Source organism: Indicator indicator, chromosome 33, assembly GCF_027791375.1.
Source record: "Indicator indicator isolate 239-I01 chromosome 33, UM_Iind_1.1, whole genome shotgun sequence".
Lineage (NCBI taxonomy): Eukaryota > Metazoa > Chordata > Aves > Piciformes > Indicatoridae > Indicator > Indicator indicator.
In genome coordinates this window covers 7,085,926-7,106,610 of record NC_072042.1, presented here as the reverse complement: position 1 = coordinate 7,106,610, position 20,685 = coordinate 7,085,926, and the positions used below count along the sequence as shown (strand labels likewise).

Genomic DNA, 20,685 nt, shown 5'->3' with positions numbered 1-20,685 from the left:
CAGCAAGTGCAGACAGGACCTCTCCACAACCCCAGGGTCTTCTCTGGCGTCTTGTAAGCATTAGGTGCCCCCAGCTGTGTTCTGCAGCCATGCACAGGGGACCTGGATAGGGACCTGAGCCCCAGGACTTCAGCACCCCTAGCAAAGCCAGGGGAGACCCAACCCTCCTGCCTCAGCTCCCCCATGCCCCATGGCTGCCCCAGGATCACCTTTGCCCTATGAGTGGTACCAAGCCCTCTCCAACAAGCTCTGAGCCTGCTGAAGCCCCACACAGCCTCACTGCCCCAGCCCCACGCAGCACCGTGGGTCCTACCTGCCTGCGGGGCTGGAGGATGCAGACAGTCCCTGAGCCTGCATCCAGCTCCTTGCTGCTTCTCCAGCACATGGTGGTGGTTGCTCAGACTGCAGGGCTGGGGCTGGAGCAGCCCAGGTCAGGTCCTTCTCAGGAATCTTATCAGCAGCTGCCAGTGGCTCCTGCCTGCACCGATAGGTGCTGAGCTGCACAGCACCTGGCTGGGATGTTCCCAGTGCTGCTGCACCACCTCCCAGCTCCACTGCGGCCTGTGCAGAATCAGTAAGGTCCTCTGAGATCACCCAGCCCAGCGACCCACCCAGCACTACCAAATCCACCACCAAACCCCCACCCAAAGTGCCAAACCCTGGGTGCTTTTGCAGAACACCTCTATAGGGACTCCACCACTGCCCCACCTCAAGCTCCCCCTGTTTGCCCCCTTGGACAACCCAGGGCTGCTCTGCTGCAGTGAGGAAAGAAGGAAAAAAAGAAAGGAAAGAAAACAGGGAAAAAACCCAAGAACAACTTTATTTGTCCAAACAAGATCTGCAGCAGAGCCACAGCCACACTTCTGTGCCCACTCAAGGGTAAATGCCCCCCAGACCCACAGAAATAACTTAGCTGGAGCTGTGGTTGGCATAGACAGGCCAGGAGTGGCTGCTGCCTGTTCTCCAGCCATGCAGAACCCTGTGTGGGGTCTCAGCTCCAAGGTGAGTGGCACCAGTGCTGCTCAGATCCTTTCCACCACCCCTGGGATGACATCCCTGGATATGAGAGAGGTGGGCAGGGGGCTGCCAAGGCAGCATCTCGCCGGCAGCTGCATCTCCTCCAGCACAATGAGACCCCACAAAGCAGAGATGAAGCCCACGGTACCTTCTGGTGATCTGTTCACAAGGAGAGCCCTTGGTGGTGGCAGTCTTGGTGCCAGGACGTGGCATAGAGGTGTGACACCAGCACTGCACGGTGAGGACAGCACCCACGGACACCTCAGCCTGGCTTTGTTGGGGCTTATCCCGAGGCAGACAGAGAGCAATGGAGCTCTGCCAAGCCCAGGGCAGCAGTCTAGGGTCTCCCCAACACCAACAGCTTCTTGAGGGGTTCCCTCTCCTGGGATGAGGTGCACAGGGACCCCAATTTTCCTTTCACAGCTCCAAGCCCCATAAGGGGTGAGACAAGACTCCAGCCAAGTCTTTAAGGTGCCAGCTCCCCCCTGGCCTTTCCCCCAGCCCCGGGACAGGAGGAGGAGGAAGGAGCAGGGTCTGGTCAGGTCATGTAGTGAGTGACAGCCCTCAGGGCGTAGAGCAGAGCTGCCTGCATCCGAGCTTCCAGCAGCAGCAGGTTGACGTGGACCTGCAGATGGGGAGCAGGGTGAGGGTGTGAGGGTCTCAGCACCCCCACACCCTGCCAGCTGGGGAAGGGAGGGGGCAGCACCTTCTCAGAGTGCTTGAAGTGTCTCCAGAACTGGGTGTAAGTCCTCCTGGTGGTCTTCTCTGGGTAGCAGGCAACTGTCTTGATGTAGACCTTCAGGCTGCGCTCCAGCAGCTGATTCACCTCCCCATAGTCGTAGTCGTCATAGCTGGGGAAAGCAAGGGGGACCTTACCCCAGGCACACCTCAAGGTGACCCCCCCAGCAGCAGTACTTTGCTCTCTCTGAGCCATCTGGGCAGGCCCAAGCCCCTGGAGGCAGGTTGGGGTAGGGCAGGGGCAGGGCAGGGGTGGGGGCAGGGCAGGAGCAAACCGGATGCCGAAGACGCAGTGGACATAGTTCCAGATGGCTCTGCGCAGCACGGAGGTGTCTACCCCGCGGTGCATGGCCATGGTGTTGTAGGTCAGGTTGTAGACCACCTGGAACTTCTCGTCCAGCAGCTGCCCCACCTCCGGGTACAGGCGGTTGATCAGCGAGTAGCCGTGGTCCTCCCAGGTGTAATCCTGAGGAGCAAGGGGGCTGGAGCATGATGGGGAAATGTGGGGTCCCTTCAAAATCAGGGACACAAGCCGGGGTCTCCCCAGCATGTTGAACCTCTCACCCCCACCTCCCCAGCTACTGGCATTTGGTTGCACTGCTCAGACAAGGACTGGCCTCAGGGCAGGTTCAGATTGGGCATGAGGAACAATTTCTGTCCCCCTGAGGGTTGTCCAGGCTGCCTAGGGCAGTGGTGGAGTCCCCATCCCTGGGGGGGTTCAAAGCCCTGGAGCTGTGGTGCTGAGGCCCATGGGGTGGTGGTGCCCTGGCACTGCTGGGTTGAAGCTAGGGTTGGGTGATCCTGAAGGTCTCTTCCAACCTAAACAATTCCAGGACTCTGTGGCAGCTCCAGCCTGGCCCTAGCCCTTCTCTCTCTGCACCCACACTGTCCACAACCATGGGAAGGGCTCCCCTGTCCCCCAGGCAGGCCAGCAGGACCAGTGCCAGGCAGCGCCCAGCCCCCACCTGTGCTCGGAAGGTGGGGGGGGCCTGCTGGCCCCTCCGGTTGAAGTCCTTGTAGCCGAACTCGGGGTCCTCCACAAAGCAGAGCACGCTGGAGCGCCGGGACTCCTCTGCCACCTCTGGGGACAGCACCACAGCCACATCAGCCACAGCCTGGCACGGGGCACAGCCAACCCTGCAGCTGGGGGCCTGCCCCTGCCTTCCCTAGGCAGGTGCTGGCTCCGTGACACCTTCTCTGCCTTCCCCAGCCCCCAGCACCCCTGCGCCCCTCACCTGAGGGAGCAACCAGCAAACTCTCTGTCTTCTCCAGCTCGAAGCGAGTCTCCAGCTCCTCCTGTGTGATGCCCTCCTCCTCCAGCTGGCTGTCCTGCAGCAGCTTCATCCTCTCCATCAGCACCTCCACTTCCTGCATGGCATCTCTGCCCTGGCCAAGCAGAGCCCACACTCAGAGGCTGCAGAGGGACTGCAAGCCCAGAGCAGCTGGAGCCACTTCTCAGCTCTGCTGCCACTTCTGCCTCAGGGTTTGGGTAACTTCTGTGCAGCTTCCCCCGCAGGAGGGGGAAGCCCTGTGGAAGCCACAGCACAGCCCCTGGCTGCACCCCAGCAGCTTCTGCAGGACCCAGACCCTGCTGCTGTGCACGGCTGGGCTCCTGCCCTGCTGCATCCACTGCTCCCGCAGGGAGGTCTGGGAGCAATTCCCAGGGGGAGCATCCCAGGGCAGCATCCCACCCTGCTTGCCCCACACGGCCAAGCCCCCCTGCCCCCTTACCCCAGAGCCCCCCAGGCTGTCATCCGTGGCAGGGCTGCCATCGCTGTGGGGCGAGGCGGGGCGGCAGCCCTGCACCCCGTCCTGCTCCCCCTCGGGGTGGATGCCACAGCCGAAGACGAAGGAGGCCAAGGAGTGGTAGTGGGTGAGGAGCACCAGGGCCTGCACCAGCTCTGCCAGCGACCAGCTGTCCTCCCCTGGCTTCAGCAGCGCCTGCAAGGGACTCCCCAGCTTGCTGTGCTGTGCCTCACACACACCCCAGGGCCCAGGGCCAGGAGGATGCTGGGGGGGTCCCTCCCCATAAACCAGACCCCTCCCCATAAACCAGACCCCTCCAGCCCAGGGGGACATCACACCTGCAGAGACAGCCTGGCCCTGACAGGGTTAAAGCAAGGGGGGTGCAAGCAGGAAGGTGGCCTCTGGGGTCAAGCCTCCCCACCCCAGAGTGTTCTGGGGGAGCTGTAGGGCAGCAGCAGCTCTCACCTCAATATGCTCCTTGGTGATGAGCCAGGGCCGGTGTGCCAGCAGCTTGTTGATCTCATTGAGGTTCCTCAGTTTTGGGGGGGCACAGTGCAGGCCCTGCAGCCATGATGGGTTGCCCCCCACTTGCAGAAACTCCTCCGTGTGCAGACTCACCAGGTAGGTGCACTGGTGCCGGGCTGCTGCCTGTGGGGGGAGCCTGGCAGTCAGGCCCCCAGCACCAGCTGGGGCCTCCCAACCCTGCTGAACCCTCGGAGAAGCCAAGGCAGGGAACCACCTCCTACCCATCACTCTTGGAGAGTCCAGACAGGGGTCTCTGCCCACCACCCTCCAGCAGTGTGGGTCCCCAGGAGCCTTGGATGGGAGGGGTGCTGAGGTACTCTGGGTGGGCACCACAGGATCAAACCGTAAGGGCCTCTAGGACTACAGATCCAAAGGGGACACACCTGGGGGGGTCCCAAATGCCTCCTCGCCTCTGGACAAAAACCCAGCAGAGGTGCTGGGACCACACACACCCCAGGGGACCCCCCACTGGGACCCTGCCCAGCCCAGCGCCCCCAGCTCAGGCCCCCCACTGACCATGATGGCGATGTAGTGGCGCTTGTGGTAGGGCAAGGGTCCGTCCATGTGCAGCAGCAGGCGCTGGGTCTTCCAGAAGCTGCTGAGGTACTGGGGGTGCAGCCCCATCACCATGGTGACATTGTCCACCCTGCCCGCAGACACCAGGGTGTCGATCAGGAGCTGGCGCAGGCTGCCCTCTGCTCCCTCCTGCGGGATCTGCCAGGAGGGGCAGCAAGGTGGTGAGGGGCTGCGTGCTGCAGCCCCCTGCTCTTCCCAGCAACTCCCCCTAGCCTAGGAAACCTTCCCCACCCCGCGCTGGTGCCAGCAGGGCCCAGGAGCACCCACCCCCCCATAGGCTCACCCCGGACAGCCTCCTCCCTGCCCGGTATGGGCACCGCCGGCTGCTGCCGCTGCCCGCCTGCCCACTCCCGGGGGGCTGGGAGGTATCGGGGGGCTCCATGCTGGACCCCACGCAGCGCAGGCAGCTCAGCCCACAGCAGGCTGCGTTGTTTGTTTGGCTGCCGTGTGCCGTGGGGAGCAGATGGGGTTCTGCCCCCCCACAGGGCAGTGACGAAAGCAGGACACTATCAGTGCCACCGGGGAACTATCTGGGACATCACCGCTGGGTGCTGAGATAAGGCTGAGGGTGCCTCGGCAGGGCAGCCCGCGGATTGCAGGGGTCTGGGTTTGTTTGGGAGGGGCAGGCAAAGGGCAGCTGTGTTTGGGTGCACAGGGAAACTGAGGCATGGGCAGGGCAGGGAGGTGGGTCAGGAAAAGACTGGGGTGAAACAACACAGCTGCTGCCCAGTGCCACAGGGACACTCCTGGCCTGGCTGACACTTCCCCACCCCTTCCTCCTCAGCATCCCATCCCCCGAGGAACTCCATGCTGGCCTTCGGGGTGGGGGTCCTTCCTCCACAGCCCATTGGTCCCCCCCCCAGCAGCTAGGGACTCACCCACTCAGGACATCACTCACCTCTTGCAGGGGGATGAAGGCACTGGGACCCTTCCCCAGCTCCTGGGTGACTTCGATTCCCCTGTGCTGGAAGGCAAAAGCACTTCAGGCGGCAGCCACCGAGTGCCAACGGGGGCAAAACGCAGGCGATGGTGGCACAGGAAGGGGTGACTCAGGAGCCAGCCCATGGGGGCCACGCTGCACTCGCCCCCGCAGCCTGAGTCAGGCCGGGCAGCACCTGATGGAATGGGGCAGGGCTGCTGCCGTACGCCCCGGGAGGCCACACGGCGGGGACAGTCCCCAGCGCGGGACAGGACGATGGAGAGTCCCTCGGCTGCAACTCGGCCACCCCCGGCAGCCTGCGGGTCCTGCGGGGTGGGGGAGCTGGCAGCAATGGCTTGGCCGCAGCTGTGGTTTGCAGTCACAGCTCAGTCTGTCACCAGGGTTCCCCTTACCCACGATGGGCACCACGCGTGGGTAAAGTTCTGCGTGGGGCTGGGCTTCCCCTCCCCACATCCCTCAAGCAGCTTCACACAGGAACGACCTCCCCCCGCGGCTGCTGGTCTCCCCAGCCCAGGTCTTGGCTCCTTTCTGCCTGCCCTGTTGCCCTGGGGCAGAAAGAGCCTTCCCATGCCACCTGCAGGATGCCCACAGGGGTGGGATGGGGATGCCACAGGCTGCCCCCCCCCCATCCAGAGCTCTCCTGCCAGCACCAAATGTGCAGGCAGGATGTGAGCCCCAGGGACAATTGAAAGGAGAGGAAATGTCCTTGAGTGGCACTAGGGCAGGTTTAGGTTGGACATCAGAAGAAACTTCACTGAAAAGGTTCTCAGAGCCTGGCACAGCCTGCCCTTGGAAAAGGCTGAATGCCCATCCCTGGAGGGGTTTCCAAGGGGCAGAGCTGTGGTGCTGATGGCCATGGGTTAGCCCCAGCCTGGGCAGTTCGAGAATGGTTGCACTGGAGGCTCTCAAAGAGCTTTGTCCACCCAAAGGATTCTGTGATTCACCAGGAGAGAGAGCAGAGAGCTGGCTGGGCACAGCAGGTACCTCATGCCAGCTGCTTCTAAATTATTCCCGAGGTGGCAGGCACAGCCTGGCACCCTCACACCAAGTGGGACAGCAGCAGGTGACCACGCAGCAGCTGTCAGGGTGGCCATGCACCCCTCCATGTGTCAGGCAGCAGGTCAGGGCACAGTTCAGGCTCCTGCAGCCACCCTGGCAGAGGGGGCAGTGCCCATGGCCAGTGGCTCCCAGCACACAGAGTGCTACTGCCCTGAGTCACCATGAAGGAGAGACCAAGGTGACAGCAGGAGCAGGCTCATGCCAAGCTCATGCCATCACTGCTGAGCTGGCTCGTGCTGACTCATGGTCTAGGGAGAAACTCCACAGCTTGGGGTGGATCAGAAACTTCCTTGGTGCTCCAGGAGGCTCCCTGGGAGGGGACACCACAGACGCAGGACTGCCAGCCCAGATGGCAGCCATGGGTGCCCAACTTGCCTCCTTGCTTGCAGGTGACAGCTCAGGGTGACCTTTGAAGGTTCTGCTGCATGATGCAATCCCCAGGGGTGCTGCTGCTAACCCTCACCGTGGCACTACCACCAGGTACCACCTCCTGCTTCTTCTGGTGGGGAAACTGAGGCACAGAGGCAATGCCACGACCTGTGTCAGCCACACAACCTGCTCCCAGGTGGCACAGGGCAGGTGAAAGTCTCAGTGGACACACAGGGGGAAGGAGATAACCCCCCAGGAGTGGGAAGATGGTGTGCCCAGCAGCAAGTGCCCCCAGCACCGGTGCCAGTGCTTAGTCAGGTGCTGGAAGCTCATTCCCAGTGTGGAGGTTAAGGAAACACCACTGCAGGCAGCTGTCAGAGCAGGTTTGCCCCTTGTAGCCAGGCTCCTGCAAATCCCTGGGCAGGAGGCTGCCCCTGGGCTGTACCAAGGGGAGTGAGCCCAGTGCCAGGGCTCAGCCCCACTGACGCACAGAGTCGACGTGCAGGAAGCAGCCCCCTTGGCACAGCCCCAGCCCAGCCAGCTCCTGGAAAGCAAACCCAGCTGCCACTAACGCTCCAGCACAGAGGTCAAAGGGATCCCCAAATCCTTCCAGGCCTCAGTCTGGTCACCTAAGGAAGCTTCCTGGCAAGGAGGAAGAGCAGAACCTTGCAGTCCTCCACCACCGCTGCACGCAGGAACTAACCTGAGGAGCTTCCACGGTGGGTGTGAAGGTCTCAGCCCACGGAGTTTCAGTGGGACCTGCCAGACGTCAGTGCAATCCCCACCAATGCCGTCCTTCCTCCCCCAGTCTGCTCCAAAGCACCAGCTGCAGCTGGCTCATGGTGGGGCAGCTGCTGGAGGCTCCCCAGCATCAAGCCACCCCCTGCCAGGGTAGAGTCACCTCATCCCCAGGAGCCCTGGGCTGGCTTCCAGCGCCTCAGCCTGTCCCCAGCGCCCCGCGGCTTTAGATTCGTTGCGAAGGAGCAAGAGACCACGGCATGGCCCTGCCTGTTGCCTCCCTGCCACCGGTACGGGGAGGATGGCTCCCGGGGTAGGACGGACGGCACACAGCGGCCACGGAGGCGAGCACGGGGACACGAGCCAGGGAGACACAGCGGTCCCGGATGGGGGATGGACGGACAGGACGGGGGACACAGTGGCACCGGTGTGGGGGACAGCGGTTCCCGAGTGGGAGGAAAACGACAGAGGGGCGGAGACAGCGGTGCCGGGCGGGGGGGACACAGACAGGGGACAGAGAGGCGTAGGGGAGAACCCCGAGCCCAGCGCTTACCTGGCCAGCTCCGCAGCCGCGGTACTCGCGGCACTCCTGCAGCCTCCCGGGACAGCACGGCGAGGCCGGCGGCAGCATGGCTCACGACCCTCCTGCAGACACCCCCAAACCCCCCACCTCGTCCTGCCGCCGCGGCCGCATTCATAGCACGGAGACACACACCCCGGAAGTATTGACCAATGGTAACGTGGAGGCGGGGCCAAGGCACAGCCGCAGCCAATAGAGGGGGGTGGGGCGGGGCCGCTGGGGCGCTGTAGTTCCAGGTGGGCTTTGGGGCTCCGCCGGGGTGAGGGGGCCAGGGACTGGTTTGGATGGGAAGGGACCTGAAATGTCACCTTGTCCGGCAGCCAGCAGGGACATCCCCGACTGGAGCAGGCTGCTCATAGCCCCAAACAACCTGACCTGGGGTGGTTCCATCTCCCACCTCTCTGGGCAGCCTGGGCCAGGGTCTCACCGCCCTTTCAGTTCAAACCATCCCCCCTTGTCCTGTCCCCATCCCTGCAGGTGGTCAAGAAAGGTGTTGGCCATGCCAGCAGGGGTTAGTGGCCGCCGTGGTGCTGGGTTGATGTTTGGGCTGGATGATCTCGGAGGGCTTCTCCAACCCAAACCATTCCATGGTGCTGTGATCAGAACAGATCAGGAGCAGTGCTGAGTACCTGGCTCCAGCCAGCTGAGATGGGGCTGTAGAGCAGGCAGGACATGGGGTGCTGGGGAGCGCTCAGCCATGCTTGGCTGCTCATGCCCCTGCTCTGCAGCCAGTGCCCTGGCAGTGCCCATCTGCTGCAGGGCAGATGTCCTCCTGGCACAGCCCTTGATGTCTTCTGCTGGGATATTTTTGTATGAAATGCTTGGCTGCATCCCCAGCCCCTCCCTGCAGCTGCCCCACTGCCTGGCACACCCACACAGCCCTGGGGTGATAGGGGCTGAAACACCACCTCTAGTGCCAGGGGAGCATGGGGCTGGGTGCCCCTCAAAGCAGGCACCACCCAGACCTTGCAGCAGATAGAATCAGTCCCCACATTGTTCCTCTCAGATGACCCAAGTGCAAAGAAAGCCACCTCGGGGTGACCAGATGTCACCCAGACCCCCCCACCCTCATTGCAGAGCTGAGCTTGACAAACATCCCTAAAAATAGCCCAGGCTGAGCGCAGGCTACAGGGCCCCAGGAAGGGGACAGGGACAAGGAATAGAGGACTGGGAGGCATCAGCACCGTGCCATAGTGTTGGCTGTGGCTGTGCCACCCAGGCAGGCTGATAGGGAGAGGCAAAGTTTCCTGAAGAACAGCAGCCAAGAGCTGCCCTCCCAGCCCCTGTCTGCAGAGCCACCCCGGAGGGCCAGGCAGGGCTAGGGCAGGGCCTGAGGTGCTCTCACAGGCCAGATCCTGACAGGACAAATGCTGCAGCCCCACAGCAAGGCAGAGCTGACTGCTAAAGGGCAGCTCAGACAACCAGGGTTGGCTGGGGACAGCTCTGGACTCTTCTGCTCCTTCAGTGCTGCATCACCCCAGTGCTGGTGGCCAGCCCAGGCCCCAAGGGAGGCAGCAGAGATGTGTGGAGGGAGCTCCTGGGGCACCTGCAGCAGGCCAGAGCAGCACTGTTTGAGTGTTTCCTCTCCTGGTGTGCTCTGCTCCTGCCCAAGGATCAAGGAGCTGGGATGCCACCAGGGTTGGTCACCCCACAGCCCCCCACTAACAGCAATTAATTTTAAAGCCTGAGGGCCCCAGGATGTGGTGCCTGAGCCAGCACTCCCAGAGAGCCCCAGGAATGAGGGAGGAATGGAAGGGAGCATCCTGGTGGAGAACTACCAGCTGCTGAAGTTGGTTTAGCTCTGCTGCAGGTTTAGTTCTGCTGTGGACACCCAAAGCTTAGATTCATTTGCCTGCTAAAGTTTCAGATGCTTGCCAGGGGCTCTGCAGGTTTGCAGAGGAGATATTGATTCAAGTAATACCTAAAAATGAAGCCATCTGGGGCTGGGAGCTCAGGAAATGCTTTGCAAGAGGTTTTGGGTTTTTTTGGGTTTTTTTTGTGCCCTGCAAACACAACCACCTTCAGCTCCCCAGGTCACTGCTGCAGAGACTTTGAACTTCTGCATCCTCAGGCGAGGTTTCTGCTGGAAGCAGGCCAGGGGTGACTCACCTGAAAGGAGTGGAATGGGAAAAGCACTGAGCACACAACTGCAGCTCTCCTTCTGGAGCCTGATTTGCCACTAGCAGGTGGCTGAGATTGAGATGGCTGCAGCCCTTGGACAGCTGCAGCTCCACTGCAGGGAGCTCACTCGCTGCCAGGCCTGGGGGCTCCTAAAGCCCTGAACAGAAACAAAGACACCACAACCCCCTAGGAAGAAATTCTTCCCCATGAGGGAGGTGAGGCACTGGAACAGGTTGTCCAGAGGCTCCAAGCCTGGATGTGTTCAAAGCCAGGTTGGATGAGGCCTCGGTCTAGTGGGAGGCGTTGGAGTCACGGCAGGGGGCTGGAACTGGGTGGTCTGTAAGTTCTCTTCTACCCCAAGCCACTCTGTGATGCCTCAATGGTTCTGTGCACCCTCCTGCCAAGGCTCAAACTGCTCTAGAGGCAGCAGATGAAGCCCAGACAGCAGGAAGCATGCAGGCAGCTAAAGGCAGGAACCAGCCAAGGTCTGCCCAGGAGGGGCAAAACCCACCCAGAACCCCTCTGAGATCCTCCCTGCAGCTCTGCCCAGGCACAGACCGAGCAGCCCCAGAGCCAGGGCGCAGGAGCTCCGAGCTCTTCAGCTGGCCCCAGCTCTGCCTGCTGACTGGAGCTCAGCCTATGGCAGACCAGCCCTTGCCACCTGCTGACAGAGCTCCACAGGAGCCTACCTGGGCACTTTCCAGGGCACCTTCCAGGTTTGTGCTGTGCTCAGCACTGTAAAGCTGCTTTGAGCGCTGCTGGCACGCTCAGGCAGTGCCAATGGGCCAGGGCCAAGCTCACCCAGGGCTGGCCTCCCCCTGGGCAGTCTCAGCAGGCTGGGAGCTGGAGCTCCAGGCAGCTTCATCTGAAATGGAGCTGCTCAGAGCCACAGAGGCAAGGCTCAGCTCAAGGTCACCCAGGGAGAGGCTGAACAGACCCTGCTGGTGTGGCAGCCACTCCCAGGGCCTCCCCTGCAGCCCTGCTGGCCTCAGGCAATCAGGAGACCTCCAACCTCATCCAGTCCAACCCTGACCCAGCACTGCCAGAACAGCACCAACCCATGGCCCTCAGCACCACAGCCCCAGGCATGGAGACTCCACCACTGCCCTGGGCAGCCTGGGCCAGGCCTGGACAACCCTCAAGGGGCAGAAATTGTTCCTTATGGCCAACCTAAACCTCCCCTGGGGCAACTTCAGGCAGTTTCTCCTTTCTCTCCAGTCTTAATCTCCCTCTTTCAGTTCAGACCATCACCCCTTGTCCTGTCCCAATAGGCCCTGCTCAAAAGTCTGTTCCTAGCTTTCTGCTCAGCCCTTGAAGCACTGAGAGGCCACCAGAAGGCCTCCCTGCAGCCTGCTCCAGGCTGATTGGTTCCAGAGACTGGAGGAATAACAGAGAGATGGGAAAAGTGCCCTAGTGAGGACCATTTCACAGAAGCTATTTTTCTTCCTGGCATTTAGCTCTGCACTTGGGTGTTAGTCACAGCCCAGCAGCTCTCTGCTGTGTGAACCTGCAGGAGGAGCTGTCCAGGGGTTTGCCTTTGCCACCCTGCACTGCCAGCAGTGCTCTGGAACAGCCATTCAAGGACACAGAAGCTCCTCTGCCTGCCCGAGCTCGGCCAGCAGTGCTGCTGGCACCAGAGCACAACCTGCAGGGCTCCAGATCTGTCACCACCAAACTGCTGCTGCAAGATTAGAAGCTTTCACCCTCCAGTTTCTCCTCTAGGCTTGTGGCTAAGGGGGAAGCTTCAGAGGCACAAAGGGCTTCACTCACCTAAAGAACCTCCTGACCTTGGCCTTTCTGTCTCTTACTGAGAATGTTTTGTTTCTGTTCTGCCTGCAGAAGAAAACCAAGAGCAGACCTGGTGGGCTCCAGCTGGATGGGTCCAGGGAAGCTGATGTAACCAAGGAACGAGGATCCTAGCAACAGGCTGCAGCCCAGCATTTAAAGAGAGAAACAAAGGCAGGAGCGAACAGACAATAGCGAAACACCGGCTCCAGCCCATAGGCAGCAGACCCCAAGGCAGCAGGGCTGGGAAGAGATCAATCGGGGCCGCGGAGGGCAGGCTGCGAGGTGTTCGTAAAGGCCCAAGAGAAGTTCCAGCCACAGCAGAGGATTGTTTCAAACACTTTTAGAGCTGCCAGGTTCTGTACAAATCGTCCTTGGTACAAAGATACAAACCCTGGGGACTGCACCCCGCGGCCACCGCCTGCAGGAGCATCCCACTCCCCTCCCGCAGGCTGTGCACGGGGCCCTCGTCCCCTGCTGGTTGTTTTCCGTGTCTTAAGAGAAGCAAAATAAAAGCAACCCCCCACACCCCCTCAGTTATCCCTCCCCCCCCCCCCCCCCCACTGCACCCCCATGGGCTAAAAACAGTGAAGTACAAAAGTGGGTGAAGCCCTCCTGCTGCCAGCTCTGCCAGAGGCTAACAAGGGCTTGGGTTCCCCCCCGACACACACCTTTTTTTCTTGTTTTCACCATCAGAAGCCTCTCAAAACCCCCAACAGCCCCAAGCCAACCCCCACAGGGCAGTGGCTGCTGCTGCAGCTGCTCTTTCCATGCCACTGTCACCCAAACAAAGTGCCTGAGTCAAGTCCTCTTCAGTAACAAAAGGGATGGAAAAGAAAATTCACAATTTGCAGTAAAAATCCTAACAAGCCCTGGCAGAGTGGCTGACCCTGCCTCAGAGGGGGGGGGTTTGTCCTCCTCACCACCCCCCTTCATCCCTCACTCCTCTGCCCTGAGACCCCTGAGATGTTTCTTCTAGCCCTGGCCAGGGCTGGGTGCAGGATGTGGGGGATCTGGGGGTGCCTCCCCCCACCCTAACAGAGGCCAAGTGCCTTTTTTGCTCCTCCTCACAAGCACCAGGGCTGGGCAGCTCCCAGCCCAGGTGGCCTCCCTGGCAGTTGTGCTGTAGGTGCTGTGGGTGCTGTGTCTGACAGCACCTCCCTGCTCCAGGGAACTCATAGCCCTTTTATGCTGCTGGTCTCTGATCAGCAGTGAGAAACATCCCTGGAGAGCCCTCCCCAAACTCCGCCTGGCTTGGGGCACTGCCTGAGGAAGAGCTCCCTGGAGCCAGCCTGGCTCTGGCTCCTGGATCTGGGAGGCAGTGAGGGGAGAAGAGAATGAGCTCCACCCAGGAGCCAAGGGAACAGAGAGGACATCCCAGCCGTGAAGTCTCCTTGTGAGGAAATGGAGCAGGAGAGGCTGGGCCACACCAGGCTGAAGTCACTGAACCTCCAGAGGTCACCAAGCCACCAGGAGGGAGGCAGCTGGGTGGGTTTGGGTCTGTACTGCCCCACTCTGGCTCCTGACCCACCCAAGACAAGACAGAAGCAGGCAGTGGAGTTTGCCAAGCTGACAGAGAAAAACAACCCCAAAGCTCTCAGGCTAAACACAGAGCCCCCCACTTTGGAGGCAGCTTCAAAGAGATGGATCAGCTGCTCCCAGCAGAGGCACAGCCCCCAGGAGCAGCTGCTGGGCTGGGGAGTTGTCAGCTTCCTTCTGAAGAGGGCCCAGCTGAAGACAGAAATCAAGCTCCCAGCATAGGCAGCTCCAGCTTGCTCTGCACGACTGCTCCCAGCTCTGCCCTCCCGGCAGCAGGTTGGGAAGGGGTAAGAAGTCTCCAGCAGCAGATTCCTGTTTGCTAGTGGACAGGGCTGGCAGTGGTAGGAGCTGGGTAGGCAAAAACCATTTTCCTCCAGAAAGCAGTTTTCCAGGAGCAGGGATTGAGGATGGCTGGGACCTCTCCCCATGGATCACCGTGGTCCAGATCAGAATTCAGCAGGGACCAGCCCCAGCCCCACTGCAGGATGCTGCTGGAGGCAGCAGGATGGTGACAACACAGAGGTTTGGGCTCCCAGCAGCCAGGCAGGTCCCCAGGCTCCTTGGCTTCATGCTGGGGAAAGCTCCCAGCCTGGGACGTTGCTTTAGGGGGAGGTGATGGCTCCAGACTTCTCAGGCTTCTTGCCCTTGGAGAGGGCAGCTGCCTGCTTTAGGAGTTCTCTGTTCTTGGCCTGGAAACAGAGGAAATGGGGAGTTTATGGAACAGCTCAGTAGCAGCTCTTGGGATCACAGAATTATGGAATTGTTTGGGTTGGCAAAGCTCTCTGAGGTCATCCAGCACAACCCTCAACCCAACCCCACCATGGCCACCAAACCATGGCCCCAAGTGCCATGGCCACACATTTCTGGAACACCTCCAGGGCTGATGACTTCACCACCTCCCTGGGCAGCCTGTTCCAACCCCTGACCACTCTGGCAGTGAAGAAATTTTCCCTAATGCCCAACTCAAACCTCCCCTGGGAAATTTGAAGCCATTTCTGTCACCTGATACCAGGGAGAAGAGACCAACCCCCACCTCACTGCAACCTAGAATGCTAGAACCAGACTTGATGGTTAGAGAAGGGTTGGACTCAGTGACCTGAAAGGTCTTTGCCAACCAAAAGGATTCTGTGCATCCTTCCAGAGCTGAGCAAGATGAAGGCCTTGGGAAGGTGTCTGGCAGCTCTGCAGGAAGCACATTAAACCAAGAAGGCTCTCACCTGTAACTGCTCCATGACCTCCTTGTGTGTCTTCTCCATTTGGTTCATCTTGGCCCTCATCTGCGACTCTTGGTACTGCAGGTCAGCCTTCAGCTCTGTGATCTGCAGAGGGAACAGAAAGGAGCAAGTGAGCTGGAAGGGGAACTGAAGGCCTCCACCCTGCCCTGAACAGGGCTCTGCAGCAGTGCTGTGAGCCTGGGTGAGTCCAGAGACCTGCTGGGCTGGGCTGGGAGAGAGCAAGGAGACCATAACCAGGGCAAGGAGTGGCTCAGGGCTCTTCCCACAGGGAGCAGCAGTTTGCCCTCTGTCTGCTCCCTCACAGAGGTCACTGAGACAGTGGCCAGAAAACCTTTTCTGAAAGGAGATCTTCTGGGTGGGGCCAGAAAGCTTCTGACCTTGGGCAGGAGGAGCCTGGAAGCATCCAGAAGCTGTCCTGCTCCCTCCAAGACACAAAACCAAGCCCTGCTGGAGCTGGAGCTTGGGGAGCACACCAGGGAGCTGTGGGGAGAAGCAGGCCAAGGGCTGTTACCTTCTTCTCCTTCTCCAGGATCATCTGATCCTTCTGGTGCAGCATCTTTTTCAAGGTAGCCACCTCCTCCTTCAGCTGGGCAATGATAACAAAGTGGTCAGTGCCAGGGGAGTCCAGGGCCAGGTCTGGAGAGAAGCTGCAGCAAAGGAGAGGGAAAGACTCAGCACAACCCTACTGGGGAGGAGAGAAAGGAAAGGCAAGAAGCAGCCTCCAGCAAGCAGCAGAAGCTGCTGCCTGGATCCCTCCAGCTGGGAGCAAGCCCTGGCTCACAGCAGGCTCACCTGTCCCCGTTGGCAGATATGGCATCAAACTTGGCTTTCTTCTTTGGGATCTCATTCTGGATGGAGGAGGTGGATAAGGTTTTCTGGCTAGAAGAGGAGGAAATGAGCTGTCAGAGCCTGAGGCACTCCCAGGCCAAGGCAGAGCAGCAGATCCCCACCCACTCTGAACCTAACCAAACACTTCTGAGAGCAAGCACAAGGATCACAAATTCCTTCCTTCAGGAGTAGCTGAGACTGCAACAGCAACCAAGATGTCAGCTAGAGCAGCAGGCAGGGGAAGAGCTCAGGCTTGAAGCTGCCATTTCCATCCTTCCATTTTACCAGTTTGGATTTAACTGTGAACAAACCCAGGGGGCTGAAGCACCAAGGCTCAGCCCAGCACCGTGGGGTCTGCAAACCAGCACAGCCCTTTAGCCAGATCCTCCTCACCCCTGGGGCAGCCTAGCCCTGCTCCCAGTGACTCCAGAGGTGCATCTCTGTGCTCAGCCTGCAGAGCCCCAGCCCCTGCTGCAGCTCACCTGTTGTAGTGGCTGCTGCTGCTGAGCCTGTACTGCTCCTTCTCCTGCAGACTGCCCCGGGAGGAGCTGCTCAGGTGCTTGCACTGCTCTTTGGTCTTCTGCAGCACCCTTTTGTAGGACAGGGTGCACAGCCAGCACAGCAGCTTGCCATCCACCTGCAGGGAGAGGCAGGAGTTATGCTCTTGTCTCCTGCCTGCACACCAACCAGAGAAGGCAACAAGTGCCTTGGAATGATGGAAGGGTTTGGGTGGGAAGGGACCTCCAAAGCTCATCTGGTCCAGCCCCTGCAGCCAGCAGGGACATCCCCAACCAGAGCAGGTTGCTCAGAGCCATAAACAACCTGACCTGGTGCCAGGGATGGGGCAGCTCCCACCTCTCTGGGCAGCCTGGGAGAGGGGCTCACCACTCTCAACATCAATAATTTCTCACTTCTCTCCAGTCTCAATCTCCCTCTTTCAGTTTCAAATCATGCCCCTGTTCTGAGCAGACCTGGCAAAGATCAGCATCACAGAACTGCTTGGGCTGGGAAAGCCCTCTGAGAGCATCCAGTCCAACCACCAACCCAGCACCACCACAGCCACTAAGCCATGGCCCAAGTGCCACAGCCACACACTTCTTGAACACAGTACAGGGGCTCAAAGCCAAAACTGCCCCAAAACACAACTCCCACAGCACAGCTCAGCTCCAGAGACCCCCCTGAAGCAAAAGTGCCCCGCAGAGAGCATCTGAAGGCCAGAGGAGTGCTGGGATCAGCCCTTCCGCCTGCCCAGCTCCTGCCAGGCCGCTGTGCTTGCCCTGGTGGCAGCCTGGCCTGGTGCCCACCTTCCTCCTGTCGTCCTTCCTGTCAAAGGCGCAGTGCTGCTTGCACTGCTCGCAGGCCTGGGGGGGGCCATGCTTCTTCTCCGAGTTGGTGCAGCGCTGGCACTTGTTGCCGATGAAGGCTGCGATGATGTTGCAGTACTGGCAGGGCTTGGGCTGCAGAACAGCAATAGGCAGGGTCACAAAGCAGGCAGGGAAGAGACCTTCAGACCACCCAGTCCAAGCTTCAACCCAGCACTGCCAGGGCACCACCACCCCATGGTCCTCAGCACCACAGCTCCGGGGCTCTGAAACCCCTCCAGGGATGGGGACTCCACCACTGCCCTGGGCAGCCTGGGCCAGGCCTGGACAACCGTCAGGGGGACGAAATTTTTTGTCATGTCCAACCTAAACCTCCCTGGGGCAATCTGAAGACATTTCCTCCTGTCCTGTCACTTGTTCCTTGGAAGAGGAGACCAACCCCCACCTGGCTCCAAATTTTCAGGGAGCTGTAAAGAGCAAGGAGGTCTCTCCTCAGCCTCCTCTTCTCCAGGCTCAACACCCTCAGCTCCCTCAGCTGCTCCTCCCCAGCCCTGTTCTCCAGACCCTTCCCCAGCTTCCTTGCCCTTCTCTGGACCTGCTCCAGCCTCTCAATGTCCTTGGAGTAAGGGCCCCAAAACTCACCCCAGGATTCAAGGTGTGGCCCCAGCAGTGCCCAACACAGGGGACAATCCCTGCCCTACTGTCACACCATGGCTGACGTTTAGCACCCAAGTAACTTATCAGGCACCAGGAAATCTTTAGCCAATCCCTATCACCAAACCAGAAACAACCAAAGCTGCTTTTCCAGATCTCAGACAAGCAGGGACAAAAGATTTATCCCTGCTCCCTGCAGCAGCCTGGGCTCTTGTTTCTACTGGAAATGGAATTATTCATCTCCTGGCCTCAAACAATGCAGAGCTGCTCTTTTCTGGACTAACAGAGCAAAAAAGGCAAAAGCTTCCTGCTCAGGGGGCCTGTGCCACTGACCAGTCCTGCTACTAGAGCAGAGCCAGCCACAAACCGCTCCAGGGCTCAGCCACGGAGAGATGGCAGAGGGCGGGGGGTGAGGAGCCTGCTCCCTACCGTGCCGTAGAGCTTCACGTTCTGAGCACACTTCTTGCAGATTGTGTTGGTCTTGCTGTGGAGGTGAGCACAGAACATCCCATCAGCACCTCCCCAGGGACAGCTGGACCCTCCCTCCCCAGAGAAATGAAACCTCTGTGGTTAGCATCCCAACTCCCTTAGCTTCTGTCTCCAGTGGCAATGCTGCAGTCCCCCCAAGCAGGGACTCTGGGTTCAGGGTGGGGCTCCTGTCCCTGTCTGCCTGAGGATAATTTCCCCCAGAGGTGGCACTGCAAGGAGGGATCTTTTGATGAAGCTGCCTAGGTGACACCAGGTTTTTATCCTCACAAACACAGGAGCCTGACTGCTGCCTAACTGGCAGGGGGTGTGATTCAGCACTGCTGACAGCCTGGCTTCTCAAGGAGCTCTGCTCTGGATGAGGAGGTTAAGGCAGGTCAGGACAGAGGGGGATTTGTCCAGCACAGGTAAGAACATCCCTGGGGTTACCTCTGTCCTTCCTCTGTAAGCTACAGAACTGGCAAAAGTTCAGTTCAAAGAGGCACAGTTAAAGGAAACACCTCAGGAAATAACTTTGGGAACCAGCAATTGGGTAAGAGAAAAACTCACGGGAAGAGGCATTTAGATCCTCCACTAGCAGATGGATCTGAGCCCTGTCCAAGGAGAACAGCCAAGCAAAAGTGCAGGTCTAAGGACACCACAGAGGCACAAGAGACCTGCCCAGCTGGCTGCTGAAGGCCAGAGGTCCCCAACTCCCCCACAGCACCAATCTACAGGCTAAGGCTCAGTCAGGGCAGGGGTGGACACACTCCCTGGGTCTGCCTGCTCTGAAGCAGGTGCTGCTGTCCCCAGACATTACCTCTCCTGCTGGAATTCTGTCCTGCAGTAGGTGCATTTAACAATGGGATGTGCAATCCGGCACTCCTGCAACAGCAGAGCCTTTGGTGAGCTGCAGCCTTCATCCTCAACTCCCAGATCCCCCCTGACCTCCACTCCCATGGACATTCCGCACACTCTGAACATTTCCTCCCTGTACAGTCATGGGCTGAGAGCAGAGGAAGGGTGACAGGGCTGGTGTGTCACAGGTGAGCCAGAAGCAAACTGAGGATCCTAGCAAGGATTACTTGTGCCCAACACCCACAGACAAGGGTCACGGTGCTTGGCCTTCCCTGCCCAGGCACAGACAGGCAGTTCTGCCACAGCTATTCACACCTCTGCCCTGCACCAGCTTCCTGTGCTGGAAAGACTCCAGCCCCACTCTCCTCTCATCCCTTGCCTCAGAGGCTCCCCTGTGCTCCCCTGCTTTGCACCATCTGTCTCAGCAGTCCCAGGCCACTTCACCTCCTGCTGTCTCAACCCTGACCTTGTTCCTCCCTGTGCAAACTGCCACACAACCAGAGTGATCCCCCAAACCCACTTCCCTCCTTCAAGATACCATGAGACCTTCCCCAAACGTCCCCAGACCCTCCCAAACTCCTCAAACATCCCCAAAATACCACAGGCCTCTCCCTTTGCTAACAGCCTCCCTCACACACAGCCCTTCAGTTGCCCCTAGGCCTCCCCTGATGAACAGCACCCACCTCCAGCCCCCCCAGTCTCTCCAACACCCTCCAAATACCCAAACAGCCTTCAAGGCTCTCAGGTACCCCTAACAAAAAAAAACCAGCCCCTCAACACCACAGCCCCTCAACACCACAGCCCCTCACTGCTCCCAGGCTCTATCAGCTACCTCCACACCTCCACCCCGCTCAACCTCCCTTCCCTGCTCCCAGGCTCCCACCTAAACAGCCCACGACTGCCCGACCTGTACCCCCAGGCCCCTTGATACCCCAGACCAAATAGATACTCCCAGGACCACCCCATAAACACCCCTCAAAGACCTCCAAGTCCCTCTAAAAGTTCCCAGACCCCTCAAAAACATCCCTTGTCCTCGCTGCCACCCACGCAGCCCTTCACCCCCTCAGAGCCCCCCGCCCTTCTCAGACAGGTCCTGTTCTCCCAGGGCCTTCCGCGGCAGCCCCGCAGCCCTCCCCAGACCTTGCAAAGCTGCTGGCCCTGGCTGAGCGCCTCGAAGGGGAAGCGCTGGTGGCACTTGGTGCAGGCGTAGAGCGCCGCCATCCCGCCGCCCGCTGACAGGCGCGGCCCGGCCCGCCCCGGGCCCCTCCGGCCGCGCGGCCCCTCCCCGTCCCGCCTCTCCTCCCCCTCGCCATTGGCTATCGGCCACATCGCTCTCGCCTAGACCGCTTTTCATTGGTCAACCTGCCGTCGCTCGCGGCTGGGGGGCGTGGCGGAGCGGAAGGGGCGGTGGCGACGTCACGTGGGCAGTGGTGACGCAACCGCCCCGCCCCTCCCGCGTGACGCTGCGCGGAGCAGGTCGCGCGAGATCGTACAGGGTGGGGGGCTGCCCCAGAATGCCTTACGGCACCGGCCCGGAAGCGAGGCCCGGCCGGGACAGGGGAGAAATGCACGAGGCAAGGGCAAGGGACG

General features: G+C 60.2%; 2 protein-coding genes across 4 annotated transcripts; both read right to left on the bottom strand.

Annotated features, from left to right (window-relative positions):
* Nucleotides 1–812: 812 nt before the first annotated feature.
* SESN2 (sestrin 2) lies at nucleotides 813–4,697 on the bottom strand. Its single transcript, XM_054395353.1, has 7 exons — nucleotides 4,543–4,697; nucleotides 3,461–3,696; nucleotides 2,976–3,136; nucleotides 2,721–2,827; nucleotides 2,031–2,221; nucleotides 1,724–1,868; nucleotides 813–1,642 (listed from the first exon to the last, which is right to left on the bottom strand). Exons 1-7 carry the CDS (start codon nucleotides 4,654–4,656, stop codon nucleotides 1,556–1,558), a joined length of 1,041 nt encoding a protein of 346 aa, XP_054251328.1. The 5' UTR covers nucleotides 4,657–4,697; the 3' UTR covers nucleotides 813–1,555.
* Nucleotides 4,698–13,242: 8,545 nt separating this feature from the next.
* FAM76A (family with sequence similarity 76 member A) lies at nucleotides 13,243–20,328 on the bottom strand. Of its 3 annotated transcripts, XM_054395357.1 has the most exons (9): nucleotides 20,236–20,328; nucleotides 19,058–19,122; nucleotides 18,202–18,256; nucleotides 17,101–17,253; nucleotides 16,279–16,433; nucleotides 15,761–15,847; nucleotides 15,480–15,615; nucleotides 14,951–15,052; nucleotides 13,243–14,422 (listed from the first exon to the last, which is right to left on the bottom strand). In XM_054395357.1, the coding sequence occupies exons 1-9, from the start codon at nucleotides 20,314–20,316 to the stop codon at nucleotides 14,336–14,338; spliced, it is 921 nt and encodes a 306-aa protein (XP_054251332.1). In that variant the 5' UTR covers nucleotides 20,317–20,328; the 3' UTR covers nucleotides 13,243–14,335. The 3 variants fall into 3 exon arrangements, with proteins under 3 accessions (XP_054251332.1, XP_054251329.1, XP_054251330.1); XM_054395354.1 differs by lacking the exon at nucleotides 15,761–15,847 and having other exon boundaries at nucleotides 20,236–20,316; XM_054395355.1 differs by lacking the exons at nucleotides 15,761–15,847; nucleotides 17,101–17,253 and having other exon boundaries at nucleotides 20,236–20,316.
* Nucleotides 20,329–20,685: the final 357 nt, after the last annotated feature.

Excerpts from the sequence above, each read along its gene's own strand:
- FAM76A (XM_054395357.1), bottom strand. The coding sequence starts at position 20,316 with ATGGCGGCGCTCTACGCCTGCACCAAGTGCCACCAGCGCTTCCCCTTC. Across the intron at positions 16,434-17,100 it reads GGAAGGACGACAGGAGGAAG|GTGGATGGCAAGCTGCTGTG; the intron begins GTGGGCACCAGG and ends CTCTCCCTGCAG. Across the intron at positions 15,848-16,278 it reads AGCAGCAGCCACTACAACAG|CCAGAAAACCTTATCCACCT; the intron begins GTGAGCTGCAGC and ends CTCCTCTTCTAG.
- SESN2 (XM_054395353.1), bottom strand. The coding sequence starts at position 4,656 with ATGGTGATGGGGCTGCACCCCCAGTACCTCAGCAGCTTCTGGAAGACC. Across the intron at positions 2,828-2,975 it reads CTCAGGTGAGGGGCGCAGGG|AGGAGTCCCGGCGCTCCAGC; the intron begins GTGCTGGGGGCT and ends CAGAGGTGGCAG. Across the intron at positions 2,222-2,720 it reads CCCCCACCTTCCGAGCACAG|GATTACACCTGGGAGGACCA; the intron begins GTGGGGGCTGGG and ends CTTGCTCCTCAG.